The sequence below is a fragment of the Trachurus trachurus genome (genome assembly GCF_905171665.1).
Source record: "Trachurus trachurus genome assembly, chromosome: 3".
Taxonomy (NCBI): Eukaryota; Metazoa; Chordata; class Actinopteri; order Carangiformes; family Carangidae; genus Trachurus; species Trachurus trachurus.
In genome coordinates this window covers 12,366,062-12,382,156 of record NC_139893.1, presented here as the reverse complement: position 1 = coordinate 12,382,156, position 16,095 = coordinate 12,366,062, and the positions used below count along the sequence as shown (strand labels likewise).

At 41.9% G+C, this 16,095-nt stretch overlaps 1 protein-coding gene and 1 long non-coding RNA gene across 2 annotated transcripts; one reads left to right on the top strand and one right to left on the bottom strand.

The window, feature by feature from the left end:
* Nucleotides 1–2,956: 2,956 nt before the first annotated feature.
* On the bottom strand, nucleotides 2,957–15,246 carry slc38a8b (solute carrier family 38 member 8b; the record flags this gene model as incomplete). Its single annotated transcript, XM_083998000.1, has 10 exons — nucleotides 2,957–3,059; nucleotides 3,466–3,517; nucleotides 4,022–4,224; nucleotides 9,228–9,375; nucleotides 9,468–9,582; nucleotides 9,693–9,750; nucleotides 10,591–10,698; nucleotides 10,796–10,952; nucleotides 13,807–14,005; nucleotides 15,058–15,246. The coding sequence occupies 10 exons, from the start codon at nucleotides 15,244–15,246 to the stop codon at nucleotides 2,957–2,959; spliced, it is 1,332 nt and encodes a 443-aa protein (XP_083854126.1).
* Nucleotides 5,760–6,258, top strand: LOC311005555. Its single transcript, XR_014596353.1, has 3 exons — nucleotides 5,760–5,793; nucleotides 5,940–6,065; nucleotides 6,162–6,258. It is a non-coding gene; the product is annotated as an uncharacterized lncRNA (long non-coding RNA).
* Nucleotides 15,247–16,095: the final 849 nt, after the last annotated feature.

The following is a 16,095-nucleotide window of genomic DNA, read 5'->3' as shown; positions in this document are numbered from 1 at the left end:
GTTATCATACTAGTCTTACCATGTCGCTCAAAGCTCCACTGTGCCAAAGTATTTGTTATTTTTGGTATGATTTAAAACAGTGTCTTTGTGAACTCATAACTTCATGAATTGTGACAGTTGGACCATTTCTTGCAGTTTTAGAGCAGAAAAGACTGAAGTGAGTTAAAGGGATAGTTCAACATTTTGGCAATGAGATAATAATGTTTTTGAGGCAAATGCAGAGACTGCTTGTTGAAAAACTGCCCCCGGCGAGAACGCACATCAGCGGTTTTGCATGAATTTACCTCGAAAACAACTCCGTCCACGGGAGCGTTTTGGAGTTGTTGGATTGAGTATTTGGTGAGTTTGATGAGGGAAACCAAGAAATCCCATTAGCCTCCGTAGCGTAGCTCTGCTCCGCCATTCTAAAAATAGCTTGCACCGACAATTAAAGGTAACGAACCTACTGCTATGGCTATAGGGATTATGGCAATGGGCCAATTTGCCAAAATGTTGAACTATCCCTTTAAACAGACAACAAATCAACATATTACTGTAAAGTAACACTATGTAGTTTCTCAGCCTTAAAATGTTTCTAAACTCATTCAAGTGGTAGAAAAACGGATGCTCAGGCTGCAGCGGCGGCTCGATTCATCTTCTTAACTGCTTTTCTACCACTTAAAGCAGAAGTGAGTGATATATTTGTGTTAATATAAGTCTTAAATAGTTATATCTTCCGACAGCAATCACTTACATAGAGTGTTTGGTCTGAAACACGGGTCTGTCAGTCCCTCTGCTCTGCTCTGAGCCGAGGAGAAAACATTTATCATATCCTACAGTTTTTATCCAATGAGGAGAGAGAACGGCATGCAGGGCTGTGTGTGCAGCCAAGGAACGCCGTGAATGTGGCGACGTAGGGACGAGGACTGTTATGGTGCGTTCAAGGAAACTCGTATTTTTCCGACCGTGAAGTCGTACCAGTTCGATCTGGTACGAGTTCACCGGTCGGAAGTTACGAGTGGCCGTTATAGTGACTTTCACCGGTAAAACAGGTCGGAAAAACACAAGTGGGTTGCCTGGAACGCTACAAAGTCGTAAGTTGTGACTTGAAGCTGTAATTTACGATTTCAAAAGCCTGCCTGGAACGCAGCATTAGCGAAAACGACCGGACCACTCACTTCTGCTTTAAATTAGTTTAGAAACATTATTTTAAGGTCGAAAACTACATAGTGTTGCTTTAAAGGGGAACTTCTGCTGGTTTGCTAACCCTCCTCCCCGGCCATGTGCATTTGTTTTCAACGAAGAGGGCAAGAAAGCCAATCCATGGAGCTGTGGATAACATTATATATCATATACGCTCTATGATGTGTATTTTTGTGTAGTCTTATCCGTCATAAACAAGACATTACAGGTTACGGGGCATGTTTTTGTCGCGTTGCCGCAGAGACCAGAGCTAGGACACCGGGTCAAAGGCGCTGGTCTTGCAAGGTTGGTTTTCAGCCAAGAGGAAAGCAGAGAGCCTCCCTTCTACACATAACAAGTTACAAATCATTTATCCAATCATCACGATTAATCTGAAGCTGTTTAATTAAGGTGAAAATGTAGCATAGTTCCTCTTGTTATCTATATGCTCGCTGTATTTCCCAGGATGGCTTTACAGACCTGTGGGACAGTTTATATAGTGAGCGCAGCTGCAGGATCTAACAAGGGGTTTGTGGATTGTATCATTTTCAGTGATTTCTTTTCCCCTGCATTTAGTGGATTTAATCATATGGCCAGAAGGTTGAGATATAATCCCAAGGGCTAAACACAAGTAGAGTATCACAGTTTGAGGTTTTCCCTTAAGGACATTAACGCTGCACGAGATGAAAAAAAAACCTATTACATAACTGAAGTGCTGATAAGGAGCGGCTGTGTGTTTCTAGATGGTCTATTCTTGAATGAACTTCTGAATGGCTTTGTGTGCGTTTAGACAGATAAGTACAGCGCGCAGCCCCCCTACGTTTCTGTGAAGTTGGCATGGCGGAGATTTGTCGCCCTTTTAGCAGACATCGCAAGGCACAGATATGATGCCCATTTTCTGTGTTTTAATGTAAATCGTCATCACTCACTCACACTCTCCCACAGCAAGCACGTGCACATTCGCAGGCAGTGTGCCGTAACTCATTTAAGCTTGAAGTCAATAAACAATAAACTGTGATTTTCAGCACACGCCAGCCATCACTCTGGGCTCAATGAAAGCTGCAGATTCATATCTTTCTCATGACTCTGGCCATTTGGAGGTCAGTGGGAGAAACAGCACTGAGAGATGCATGGAAGGGATAACAATAGTGCACTTAAAAGCTGAAAATCTCTTATTTTATCATAAATGTGGACACATACTTCAAGGACAATGAATCTGTGTGTTTGTCTCTGTTCACTTTGACGTGGCACTCTCATTTCAAAACGATCACATCACTGGGACAATAATATCTAATGATAAGCACTGTTTTTCCTATTCTCTGTGTTTTCAATATGCAATTCTACACATATGGACAACTATGTAAGTAAATAAATAAATAACTCCTCAGTGGTGCTATACTGCCCCCTGGCAGTGCTTTGCTAATATAAACAAAGTCTCAAACAGACAATAGTATATTGTAGTTATATTATTGATAAATCACAACAGAGCAATAAAATACATACATTCAGACAAAAATATGTTTTTTTTTCTATACACACTTGTTTTGTCTGACAGGCGTTTATGTGACCAACTTTAATTAACAGTCAACTGAAAAAAATCCATTCAAATCCAATATTCATGCATCACACAAATTAAAATATTACATTCTCACATCATAAATATATTTGAGATCAAAGGCCACGTGTAATTACTAAAAACCTCCTTTACAAAGGCAACATTGAGTTGTGCAAAAAGAGATGAGCATCACAGTGAAGCAGCTGCTCCAGATAGTGGTGATAACGGCGCCGGTGAAAGTCAGAATTTGTGAAGAAGCTCCATGATGGCAATGGTTGTACTCTGTCCGAAGATGAAGGCTCCAACTACAACTGTTATGACTCCCCAGACTGTAAAAACAATCCTGCAAGGGACAAAAAAGCAGCCATCAACAAGATGAATACGTGAAATAGCAGTTTCTAAAAGGACTGTGATGGGACCAGATTGCTGTGAAGTGAAATTTTTGTAATTGATAATCCAGTAGCAGTTTTTTTTAACCCTGCCTCTTTGTTTGTTTGCTAAATGTTTGATTAAAAAAAAAAAAAAACTGTCTCCTGCCGAACTTACACTGGCAGATGATTTAATATTAATTAATTAGAGGGAAGTTTACCAGCTGCACACTGACAAACAGCTTAGTTCTTTTTAGAAAATGTCTTGGAAATCATTAAGATGTCATTTAAAAATGATCGATTGGTAAAATAAGTTTTTGCCAAAAACAATAATAATGTCTGCACATAGGCACCTGTTGTAAAGCACAAACTCACACTCACCTGACTCTTGGACTCACAGTTTCCGTTTGCATTATGAACACCAAGCAAAGACCTGCAACAGAAAAACACACACTCTGAATTTGTGTTGTTGCACCTTCCAGATAGGTCAAGTCAAATTTAGATGCAAAACAATGAATTGATCAATCAAACAAACAAAAAAAGAGATTTCGCAGTGTCAGATGGAGAAAACGAGACGTCTGAGCTTGTGAAAGACATATTTTTTTCTATTTGCAGTTATGCTGTAGAGCAAATGATTAATTAGTCCATCCAAAAAGTAACTGGTATATTAATTGATAATAAAAAATACTCATTAGCTGCAATAGATGATTACAATTGGCCGACAAGCTAATAACAAGACGACAAATACGATTGTATAAATAGAGATTCATGCCCACATGTTGAGGTTAAAGGGATAGTTCACCCAAAATTGAAATTCTCAGAGAAGCCACGGATAACTCTGAAACTTCTCCCAGCCCTTAGTCGACATGAGGGTGAGTAGATAATGAGTGAAATTTCAATTTTGGGTGAACTATCCCTTTAAAGTTGTTTTTCATACCAGGAAAGATGAAGATGAAGAAGGCGCTGATTCCTCCGATGACGCTGATGACCTCGCCCATGTCGGGGACGAACATGGCGATGAGGAGAGTGACGCTGATCCAGATCACCGTGAGAACGACTCGGCAGCGACTCTCAAACGAGTGAGTGACGATTCCACGCCGCCGCCTTTGAACTCGTAGCACCAGGTTTAGGATGACCGACCTGTCGCAACACACACACACACACACAGCACAGACACACCCTGTTAAAGGAATAGTTCACCAAAAAATGAAATTCAGTCATTATTGACTCACCCTCATGCTGATGAATACTCCGGGGTAGTTTTTTATTCCTCAAAGTGCATCTGGAGACCCGGAAGGCCGGTTCGTAGTCCAACGAAATCCATAAATGAGAGTCAATATAGCGCCAGACACAAAAACGTCCATAAAACTACACGAAAACCTTGTAATATTCCTCCGTACTGCTCGTCCGCTGTAATCCAAGTGTCCTGAAGGGAGATAGTCCAGAGTTTATTCGAAACAACGTCATTTAGGACATTTTTACAGCCTAAACAGTCCTGTATTGAATTTGCCCCAGGTGCGCCTTCACGTTCACGCATGTGAACATTGAATTGAATATCTTTATTGTCATTCATACCAATAAAGGTATTCAATTCAATTCAATTCAACGTTCACATGTAATACAGAGCACAATACAGGACTGTTTAGGCTGTAAAAATGTCCTAAATGACGTTGTTTCGAGTAAATTCTACAAGGTTTTTGTGTAGTTTTTTTGTGTCAGGCGCTATTGACTCTCATATAAGGATTTCATTGGACTACGTACCCCCCCCCCGGGTCTCCAGATGCACTTTGAGGAATAAAAAACTACTCCAGAGTATTTATCATCATGGGGGTGATTCAATAATGACTGAATTTCATTTTTTGGTGAACTATTCCTTTAAAAGACACATAATACACTACATAAACTCACCATTGATTACAAAGAAAAAAACAAACTCAGCTCTGGGGCCTCATTTATCATCGTGGATACACCTTTTTTTACGCCATTTTCCCCTCGTTTTGTGCGTACGCACTTTTCTCCGCCAAATTTGGGATCTATCAAGCCAAAACCTGACGGGGAAAAGTGCGGACATTTACACCCATTTTGACCCTGGCGTACGCCTTTTTTGAGGAACAGGAGGAATTGGCGACACCGTTGCTGAGTCAGAGAACTGCAGTGTGAGAGGGAGAGAGGAGCGGAGTAGGTTTAGAAGAGCACAGAGGATTTTTAAAGTAATTGTGGTAGTGGTGGACCGTTGATGCTGGCAATCCAACCCGCTCTATAATAACACTAGGCTACTATTATGTTAATTGATAAACAGAGCGCATTGTGGATTTTTATTTTTTGATTAGGCTATGTCAGAGCCGGCCCTCCCTATAAGCGAACTAAGCAGCTGCTTAGGGCCCCGCAGCCACTAGGGGGCCCCCAAACTTTGCTCAATCATTTGTCTAACCGTCTCTGACAAAGTGTAACCCTTGACCCAACTGGCAACAATGACCGTGACATGCATACGTAAACGTAATGCAGACTGTGGCTGTTGTCCGGTAACGAGCGTGCCACCACCCCTTCCCCTTCTCTCCCCCCTGGCCCCCTCCCTCCCTCACTCACTGAGATCGCGATTTGCGAGGAGGTGATTGGCTTTTGGACAGCGACGATGTCCAAAAGGATATATCCGTCAGGTGCGAAAAATAGGAAAAAGAAGGTCGAGGATGAAAAAAAAACAAGGACAAGGTAAGGCTAATTAATGTTATGTTTACCAGATGTAAGTTTAGCCGAAAAACATGTTGGTGCTTGTGTTAGCTCACTTAGCTGGCTAGCTGCTACATGTAGCCTGCTGCAGTTAACATGTCCTGGCTGATTTTAAGGTCTGTTTACAGTGAAAAGATAACAGCTGTTTTCCTGTGAGGGGATAAAGGATCAATCACCCATTTATTAATGGCTGATTGGATATGTCATGTTGCCACATCCTCATTCCCCTGTGGCTGGTTCCAGTCATACAGTTGGTAAGTTTCTTGTTTGTTGCCACAATATGTTTATCTCTGTTGGAAAATTAAATTGTGTGTAAAGTGGCAAAAAAATTCTACTAATCTTCTCCACAGCTCCAATGGTTACTGCTGATGATGCTGCTGACCAACCAACATCCTCTATCTTCTTCTCAACTGAAGTTTTGTTTTAAGGGTTCTAGAATTTAGCTGTAAGGATAATTTAAAGAAAATAAATCTGTTCAAACTGTAATCTTTTGTAGAATCTTTTATCTTTCTGCTACATCAAAAGTAGTGATTTAAGGCCTAGTCCACACGAACACGGGTATTTTTGAAACCGAACTTTTCTGGACCCCGGTTAAAAAAAAATTCGCGTCCACACCACCGGTGTGATAAAAAATAACTCCGTCCACATGAAACCGCAAATCCGTCTTCATGTGCATTCCAAAGCAGTAGGTGGTGATATCACTCCTAACAGGAAAGCAGCTGTAACTTGTACAGAGAGAGTGGAGGCTCAAACAGCTCAAACTGACCGGCACCGCGAGTCCGCGCTACTAACACACCCCACCCGTAATCTCTTGTTTGACAGATACGAAAATACACAAATACACACATCGTAACGATAATCCATCGATCCACTGATTGATTCTGAAAGGCTTCATTTAAAACAAATGTACAGGACGGAAGGAAGCAAAACAGTGGGGAAGTGATTTGATAAAAGCCTATTTTAGCCATATCAGCATGGTGGGGTCCGCCCGCTATTCCGACATGTCTCTATTTAGACATCCCGCTATTAGACGACATCCCTCTATCTAGACATGCCGGTAGTCCGACACTTTTTGATACCGCTATTCCGATTTTTTTTTTTTTTTTTTTTACAGCTGCGATACCCAGGCGCGTCTCTCTCTCTTTTCTTTTCAGCATGCCTGTCACCGGTTTGATGAGGGAGTGATGTTCTTAATTTCAACAACTCAACTATCAAGTCGCAAACAAAACTAACACACATGATAAACAAACAGAACTATGCTGCAGTTTGTTTGTCAAGTTAACCTGTCACCTTCAGCACCACGGACAGCGGAGAGCTGCATCTGTGAGCGTCTGGGCTCTGGGCTTAGGGCCTGGGGCCTCATTTATCAAAACTGTAAGTAAGCAGTGTAAAACTGCTGCTACTAAATGTTTTGCTTAGGCCTACGGAGAAAAGACACCCAAAATATTTACACCTTTTTCAGATCTATCAAACTGTGCATGCACAACTCTCCGCAATTTCTCTTGGATAAATCAAACTGGACACAACCATATATGGTCAGCACGTGCATATTAATTAGCCATGTGCGCTCTGTGGAGCAGCAACAAAGTTATTCTCTCTTCAGCGACTTCAGTGACAGAATAATAACAGTCTCAGTAGCTGCAGATCAGGGGTGCTGCTGCCGGTGTGTTTTTAAACTTGGAGGGTTTGTTTTTTCTTCTCTCTTATAGGCCTATGTATTTGTGTATGAGAAACAGTGTCTCAGATGAAGAAAAAAAATCAGGACAGGACTATAACGTAGCCTAATCAATCAATGTCGGAAAAGCGTAATGTTTGAAAAATAGTAAAGTGCCCCTACTCCGACAATGAAAAAAAGAATCTCGGAATAGTGGGACGCTTGAAAAATAAAATTAGAAGTCAATGTCGAAATAGCGGCATGTCGGAATAGCAGCATGTAACCACATATGGTGACCACGCGGTTTTGTATTAGTGTCCGCATGTTTAGTGATTATTGATATTCACAGGAGCGTCTGAGTGGTCAGCGCATGGTCAGCGTCGAGAACTTGACGTGCTAGCAACAGTAACTAGGGAGGGCAGGGATTTCTGAAAAATGTCCGGTTTTCCTGTCCACACGTGAAGCTGAAACCGGAGTTTTCAAAAAAGTTCACCCTGGACTCCGGTTACAAAAAACTCCGGTTTCAGGAGCCCAGTTCTGCGGTTACGTGTGGACGAAAGGCCAAACCGTGTAGAGAAACACACGGTTTCAAAAATACCCGGGTTCGTATGGACGGGGCCTAATACTGCCGGTTTGGAGCCACCTATTGCCATTCACAATATTAACATTAACATTCAGACAAAAACAAAGTAGAAGAAAAAATGACAAGTGCAATTAGACAGCTTTAAGAGTTTAGACTCTAATTAGTAATGAAATATCTGCTCGCCATCATGTTGATAGAGGTACAATAAAATATGCAAGGGTTGCATACGGTAGCTGGTTTTATGAATATTTGATGGTACATATATACACTGTGAGGCAGGGCCCCCAATTTTATCCTGCTTAGGGCCCCCAGATGTACAGGGCCGGCCCTGGGCTATGTGTGACGTCCGACAAGGATCAAACCCTCCAAGTTTTAAAACACACAGGCAGCAGCGCACACTGATCTGCAGCCTAGACTGTTATTATTCTGTCACCTGAGTTAACGAGGTGCACGTGTGTTTGGAGCTGACGAGAGGGGAGAATAAAGAGCGAGACAACGCGGCTCTGAGGAGGAACTGTGAAGGACTCAGCTGTAGCCTAATGGAAAATGACCTAAACCGAGTCCAGTAGAGCTGTAACTGTGTAGTGGGAAGGCCTGCAAAGTAATGGTAACTATCGTCCTGCTTTACATTGTTTTAACATCTAGGTAAAAAAAAAAAAAAAAAAAAAAAGATTTTCTGGGATAAACGGGCAGATTATATAAGATTCTTCTTCTTTCTGCTCCCTTTTGTTGAGATTTGGGAGGTTTTTGTTTTTATTGTAGCTTATTAAAATGCAAGATCATTTTTCTGACTGATTTATTGCCCGTGTATCTGCTTTCGGAGAAGCGGAGAAGTTCCGCTTCTTTCCCCCGTCCTCCGCCGGTTGTCTCCGTTGTCACTTTGTTGTCACAAAAGTTGCTGCGCCACAGAGAGCACATGGCTAATTAAATATGCACGTGCTGACCATATAGAGTTGTATATAGGCGTTCCGGGGGCGGAGTAAGAGGTGTGTTCACGTGTGCACCATTCTTGAGTCCTGTGTGATTTATTGCGGAGAGTTGTGCGTACACACAGTTTGATTGATCTGAAAAAGGTGTAAATATTTAGGGTGTACGCCATTTTCGTCTTTTCGCCGTACGCAAATATTTAGTAGCAGTTTTACACCCTCTTTCATAAATGAGGCCCCTGGTGTCTCTCACCTGCCCAGGAGAAGAATAATGGGATAGATGGTGATAATCGATATTCCAAAAAGGAGTCTGGAAATGATCATGACCACGTCATTTCCTGGATACGACATCAGGATATCCGAGGCGACGTCTCGTCCAAACGTCATGAAGCCGTACACGCCTGCAGACGGAGAGAGAGAGAGCGGAGGTGATGATGAGCAGCTCTCAGGTGAGTCGACACCCTGACTGAAGTGAAGCTGATCGACGACTCACCGGTCAGAGTGTAGATGAGCAGACAGAAGAACATGGAGACGACGGAGATGACGATCCAGTGGGAGATCTTCTGGTTCTCCATGCTGCTGTAGATCGCTATGCAGGCTTCATGGCACTGAAAACACACACACACACAGACACACACACACACACACAGATTAATGACAGTGTTTCATTCTGGAGGAGTCTGACAAATTGTATATGTGACCTTTCATCCGATCCTACCTGGAAGCCGAAGCAGATGGTTGGCACGACGCTGAACATCGACGCCCATGAACTCACACTGAGGGACACGGTAAAAACACACACAGACAGTTATTGATGCACATAAATTTTCATTAGTTTTCATTTTTATTTAGTTTTTCAGTTTGCAGTGATTAAGTGATTAAGCAGTTTTAGTTTTAGTTTTTATTTAGTTTTAGTTTGTCAGGTATTAGGAGAAAGCCTCCCTGAGACCTCTGAAGATGAACTTTGTGCAAATTTTAGTTGCATCCCATACTGTAAATGTTCCCATCAGTCCTCGTCACGTTACAATAATTCTTATCTCCTTGGCCTTTGTTTCCTAGTAAGATATTGGCTTGATTTGATTTGATTTTTTATTTATTTATCTTATTTTATTGTTTTTTATTGCACAGCTATTATTTGACCTATGTTATATGCTTTTTAGATTATTTTATTCGTTTTTATGTATAATTTTATGTCTTATGTAAGATGCTTTTATGTATCATTCTGTACAGCACTTTGGTCCTCTGTGGATGTTTTAAAGTGTTCAACAAATAAAGTTGGATTAGATTGGTACTTATCTACCTCTGGGTCGTACTCGAGTCGAAGGCGTCCCGTATTGAGCTGTGGCGTTTTCCTCCTGCAACTTTATCCATCTCTAAGAAAACTAAAACTAAGCTGATGTTATCTGCAATTCAGTTTAGTTTTAGTTAGTTTTGCATTGTTCATTGTAGTTTTTATTTAGTTCTCGTTTTTGGAAAAAATGTCATTTATATTTTTTGTTTCAGTTTGAATTATTTGTTTCACTGCTAGTTTTAGTTTTAGCTGACTATAATAACCCTGGTGAAGACCCAGTGTATTGTGCACACATGCATCCATTAGAAACCGGGGGGTTACTGACCCTTGGCTGTGCTCCGGGGTTATTATCACGTCCTCGTGGTTCTCCATCAGGTAATATTTGACGATCACCGCCACACACAGATACGTAGCAGCCAGCGTCCCCAGCACACTGACAGACGGAGGAAACAGGACAGTCACATGAATAACGTTACACTTCCCTGGATGTCTGAGCTTAGACTACTGGTGAACACAGAGGTTTTGTGTACCTGGTGTACTTCTGGATGCCGATCTCCTTCGGGATGGACAGCGGCAGGATGATGACGAGGCACATGACGAAGAGGGCGAATCGTTGGTCGGTGTACCAGTGGTACGGCATCTCTCCCTCAGCTGACCCGGTCACCGTCTCATATAAAGAAATACACACTGGAGACACGGAAGCAGTCGAGTCAAAATTAAGATTATTGATCTGCTGCAACATGAAGGTCGAGATCTGCAGAACAGCACGATGCATGAGTTTATAAAGTTGACATTTAGTGACTTGATGTTGGTGGACGACCATATAGAATATGCACCTGTGAACAGTGTTGGGGAGTAACAAATTACATGTAATTTAATTACAAAATCTACATAATTGTAGTGCGTTACATTACTGGGGGAAAATGTGTGGTTAAATTACAGTTGCTTTTGGAAATTTCCATGATTACAATTTTAGTTACATTTAAAAAATCTCTGCAAATTTATCGGATTTATCAAATAGTTTTTTCATGTCAACATCCTCCTTCCAAAACCGCAAGTTGGATACTGACACTTCCGATTTGCTCTCTCTGGTCATGTGCAACTCTGCTGCTCGAAACATCCGTCAGTCAGAAACAAAACAACAATGTCGGAGGTGGAGAAGAACACGTTCCTGTTCAGAAAACACTTTGCGCAGACCACAGACAAAGGTCCGAACATTATAGTGCGGTGCAAAGAGTGTTTTTCTAAACTGACATGTTAAGAAAGATGAAAGATGTTCAGTGTTTACTGTAACAGTAAAAAAGAGGAACTGGAGCTCTTTTATTATATCGTCCTTAAGTTAAAGCTGAAGGATTAATACTATCAGGTCTTGAAATGTGAAAATAACAGTTGAGAGCATTCTTTGAGAAAATAATTGAAATAGTTGCACTACTTTTACATTTTCAACAGGGTAACTTTTGTACTTTTGTAACCAACGACATTTCCAAAGTAATGTTCCCCACACTGCCTGTGAATGTGTTTGTACAAATCTTCTGTCACATGTTGGTCCTGGTCCTACTTCCCTGTCTCTGCTCTGCCATTCTCCCTCCGCCCACCAGATGTCCTCAGACTTTGTCAATCACCCGATTTCTGGATCCACCCGCTCACTTTTACCCCACACTTTCTCTCTCTCTCTCTCACCTGAGCTGCTCCGCCCACTCACATACCTGCACCCACTTTCCTCAATATCCCAGCCACCTCCACCAGCTCCTCGTCAGGTCATCTACAAACTTTAAACTCAAGTTTGTCTGTCTTTATTCCCTTTATCACTGCTGCCTGTGTTTCTGTGCAACCATCCAAATGTCTGTGTTTCTTCCTCAGTTAAAATCTCTTCATAACAACGTGATAAATTGTGCCAGTGGCTTCAAAACGCCAAAGCACAAATGAAAAACGGATGCATTACTGCTCTCGGTCACGTGTTCACCGCTGCCTAGTACCTAGAATGAAATTAAAGTGCAGATGATTCATGGTCTGAGAGAGATTAATTTTTTTTTCTTTTCCATTTTTGATATGGGAAATGGTGGCTGAATTGATCATGAACTCATGTGAGTGCCTTGATAACATGAAAACACTCAAATGTAGTGGAAACAAATAGGCGAACAGGGCAGAGCTTGATGATGACTAACAGATGGTACGAGGAGGTGATGACGGCGATGCCTCGTACACACTGTCATGTTTTTCTCATTGTCAAGCACATATTTGTATCTAGTAATTTGTGTTTTTTGCTGACGTAATGAGTGATGTTCTTCTAACGTAGAAGTTCATAAATAAATCCACAAAGCAGATTATGACAAAAACCGATGACATGTATTTTTGTACTGTTCATCACTGCAACCAATTTGATTGAAACCCACCAGCGTGTCACATTACTGCCGTCTGGACGCAGATACAGATTCTTAAGAAACAACAGAGCAGCGGTTTAAAAACAGCCTCATACCTTCAGCCATCAGAGCACTAAATCAGTAGGGATTCAGTAATAAAGGGATAGTGAAACATTTTGGCAAATTGGCCCATTGCCATAATCCCTATAGTCATAGCAGTAGGTTTGTTACATTTAAAAGTCCAGTGTGTAATATTTGTCAAGGTTTATTAGCAATATCTGAATATACTACCAATGAATATATTTGTGTATAATCGCTATAAAATAAAATCCGTTTGGTATAGCCTTATAATTCTTCTTTTATATAGCAAGGGTCTTGCTTAGAGAGTGCACCGCCATGGAAAATCCAGCCAACCAGTGAGCACATTTCAAGAGTTTCATGTTCATAAATAAACAATAAAGATAATAGATAAATAATAGAATTGTCACTGTTTTCCCCTCGTTTTACACACTGGACCTTTAATTGTCGGTGCAAGCTATTCTTAGAACGGCGGAGCAGAGCCGCGAGCTGCTCAGAGCTACGCTACGGAGGCTAATGGGATTTCTTGGTTTCTCTCATCAAACTCATCAAATACACAATCCAACAACTCCAAAACGCTCTGGTGGACAAGTTGTGACCTGCACATTCACCACGCTATGAGATAATAACAGAACGTTACGAGACAGAGTTGTTTTAGAGGTAAATGTAGAGTCTGCTTGATGAAAAACTGCCCCCAACGGGAACGTCAGCGGTTTTGCATGAATTTCCCTCTAGAACAACTCTGTCTCGTAACGTTCAGTTATTATCTCATAACGTGGTGAATGTGCAGGTCACAACTTGTCCACCAGAGCGTTTTGGAGTTGTTGGATTGTGTATTTGATGAGTTTGATGAGGGAAACCAAGAAATCCCATGAGCCTCCGTAGCGTAGCTCTGAGCAGCTTGGCCAGTTTTGACCTAGTTTTGTTGGTATCAATCCTACTGATCAGTCCTAATCATCAAGACTTCAGATCAGTGGAATTGATACGGGAGGTTTTGAAAAGTAAGAGAAAAAAGAAACATATTTAGATATTCATGAAGCAATAAGCATGAACAACAGGGTCTGTACACAATAACAACAACTCGTGGTTATTCTGGCGCTTACGTTTCTCCAGCTGGTCCTGAACCACCACCAAGAAGGCGACGCAGATCATGAAGAGGTTGAAGCAGAAACAGACCTCGCAGAGTTGACCCACCGCCCGTCCACACACCTCGCTCACCACGTCCTGATAGGTTTTCTGTCTGCTGACGGACGAGGCGTAGCCGAGGATGACCAGGCCGCTGATGAGGAAAACCAGGGAGACCTGCAGGGAACCGAGGAGACCAGCTCAACTTTAATGTGAAAAATATAACTTGCTACAGCAGATTTTCATTGAGAAAAATAATAAATCGAGTATTTGATCCAAACAAAAGGCCAAAACCAATCAAGAGTAAAAACAAGTGACTGACACATTAATTCTCTGCTGGCGGGTTTTTAACTAGAACTAAGAAACGTGTTTTATCTTCCCTGCACTGGCTACCAGTACGTTTAAGGATTGATTTTGAGATCTTATTGATTAGCCTACTTTAAAGCACTCAACGGTCTTGGTCCTGAATATATCGAAGATCTTTTATCTTCTTATACTTCTGCTCACACTCTGCAGTCTTCAGGGAAAGGTCTTTTAGATTTCCCTGGGGTCGGACTGATGTAAAAAAGGGGCAAAGTGATCTCAGTGGAGGACCTTAGGTCAGCTATCAGTGTCTTGTTTTAAATCTCTCCTTAAAACTAGTTTTTATCAGAGAGCTTTTCCTGATATTATTTTATTTTATTGGTCGTCTTTTTTGTTTGTTTGTTTGTTTTACAGCACTTTGTAACATTAGTTTTGAAAGGTGCCATATGAATAATGTTATGTTATAAATTATGTTATTATTGTGATTTTTTCCAAAGATAACCAATCTTTTCCAACAGAGGCTCCTGCGTTAGGGGCCCCCGGGGCCTCCTGGGCCCCTCAACTCATTCTTGGAAAGCACATGCATCAAGTAGACAAACATTTTTGTGGCAGTCAATAGATGCAGTGCAATGAAGGTTCAGGTCCTCAGCAAAAGAGGCGGCTTCATTAGAGCTCACCTGTGAAAAGAATGAAGCTGTTTCACACCAGGGAGAGACAAGACAGCGCCGAGTCTATAGTGAAGTGCATGATCCTACACAAAACTGACCACTTAAACCTCTGAATGACCAGAGACTTGGAGTTACACGTTAATAGAGCAGCATCAACAGTTCCTAATCTGATTTTCTAAATGTTAATCAGAGCAGCAGCAGGTTGTCAATGTCTTTGCAGGTGTCTGTCTCTTGCTTCATGCATGTTGCACTACTCACCGCCTCCACGGTGATGGCTGTGGTCACTCCCCCCGCCTTCTGAAAGGCCCAGGGGAAGTTGAGCAGTCCGGCTCCCAGCGCCGACTTCAGCATGATGAAGACGGCGCCGAAGGAGCCGAGCCGCGGGGGGTCGGCGTGGGACGCGGAGCGGGCCAGAAGGCTGATGCTCTCCCGGGCCAGTTCCTCCATGATCCTCTGGTCCTCCGGCTCTGACTCACTCAGCGGGAAACAAAAAAGCTTCTGCAGCTGCGTGTCTGTAGGAAGATCTCTGAGCAGCTAACTTTCCCAAAGCAGCTCAGGTGTTTGGTTCCTTCTCCTTCTTCCTTGTCTTCTGTTTCTGCTGCTGCTGCTGCTTGTCTGGTGTTAAACCTGGCGAGTGAGCAGCCATGCAGATATATAGACGACGTGCACTCGCGACTCACGTGGTCGAACTGGATTTTTTTGACTATTAAATATTTCACTCTGAGGTGATAAATGTGACACTAAAGTGAGTATGTTTGCTGGTCCGCTCTCCCTCCCTCTGCCCCCTTATGTCTGTCTGATACATAGCAGTAAACCAATTTGCATTAGACTATATTAAACACCCAATAACATGAACCTTAAAATAAGGCTCCAAAAGTGGCCTGAAGTAATAAATCATCTAAAAGTGATTGGCTCTGACCACTTGTCCAAAAAAAAAACCTGAGTTTATCTGCTGTTGGGGTCTCCTGGGCCTCCTGTTTCTCTTTGTCTGAATGTTACCTGGCCCTGTTGTCCTATGTGTAGTAGGCTATATGATGCACATGTTTTAATTCATTTATAATTGATATGCTACATGTAAACTCCTAAAACTATGTTGACACTGAGACTTTTTCAAAAGCACTGCTACATAACTGCAAGACTTTACTCTTTTTACTGGACCAGGCCCAACTGCACTGGTGTGGTCAAACAGTAGACATTTATCTGGAGCAATAACATTATTGTATGCATTATTTTCAAGTCTGTAGTGGGTAAACAACCTGTTAAATATAGTTTAGGTCATTTTATTTACAGTACAGC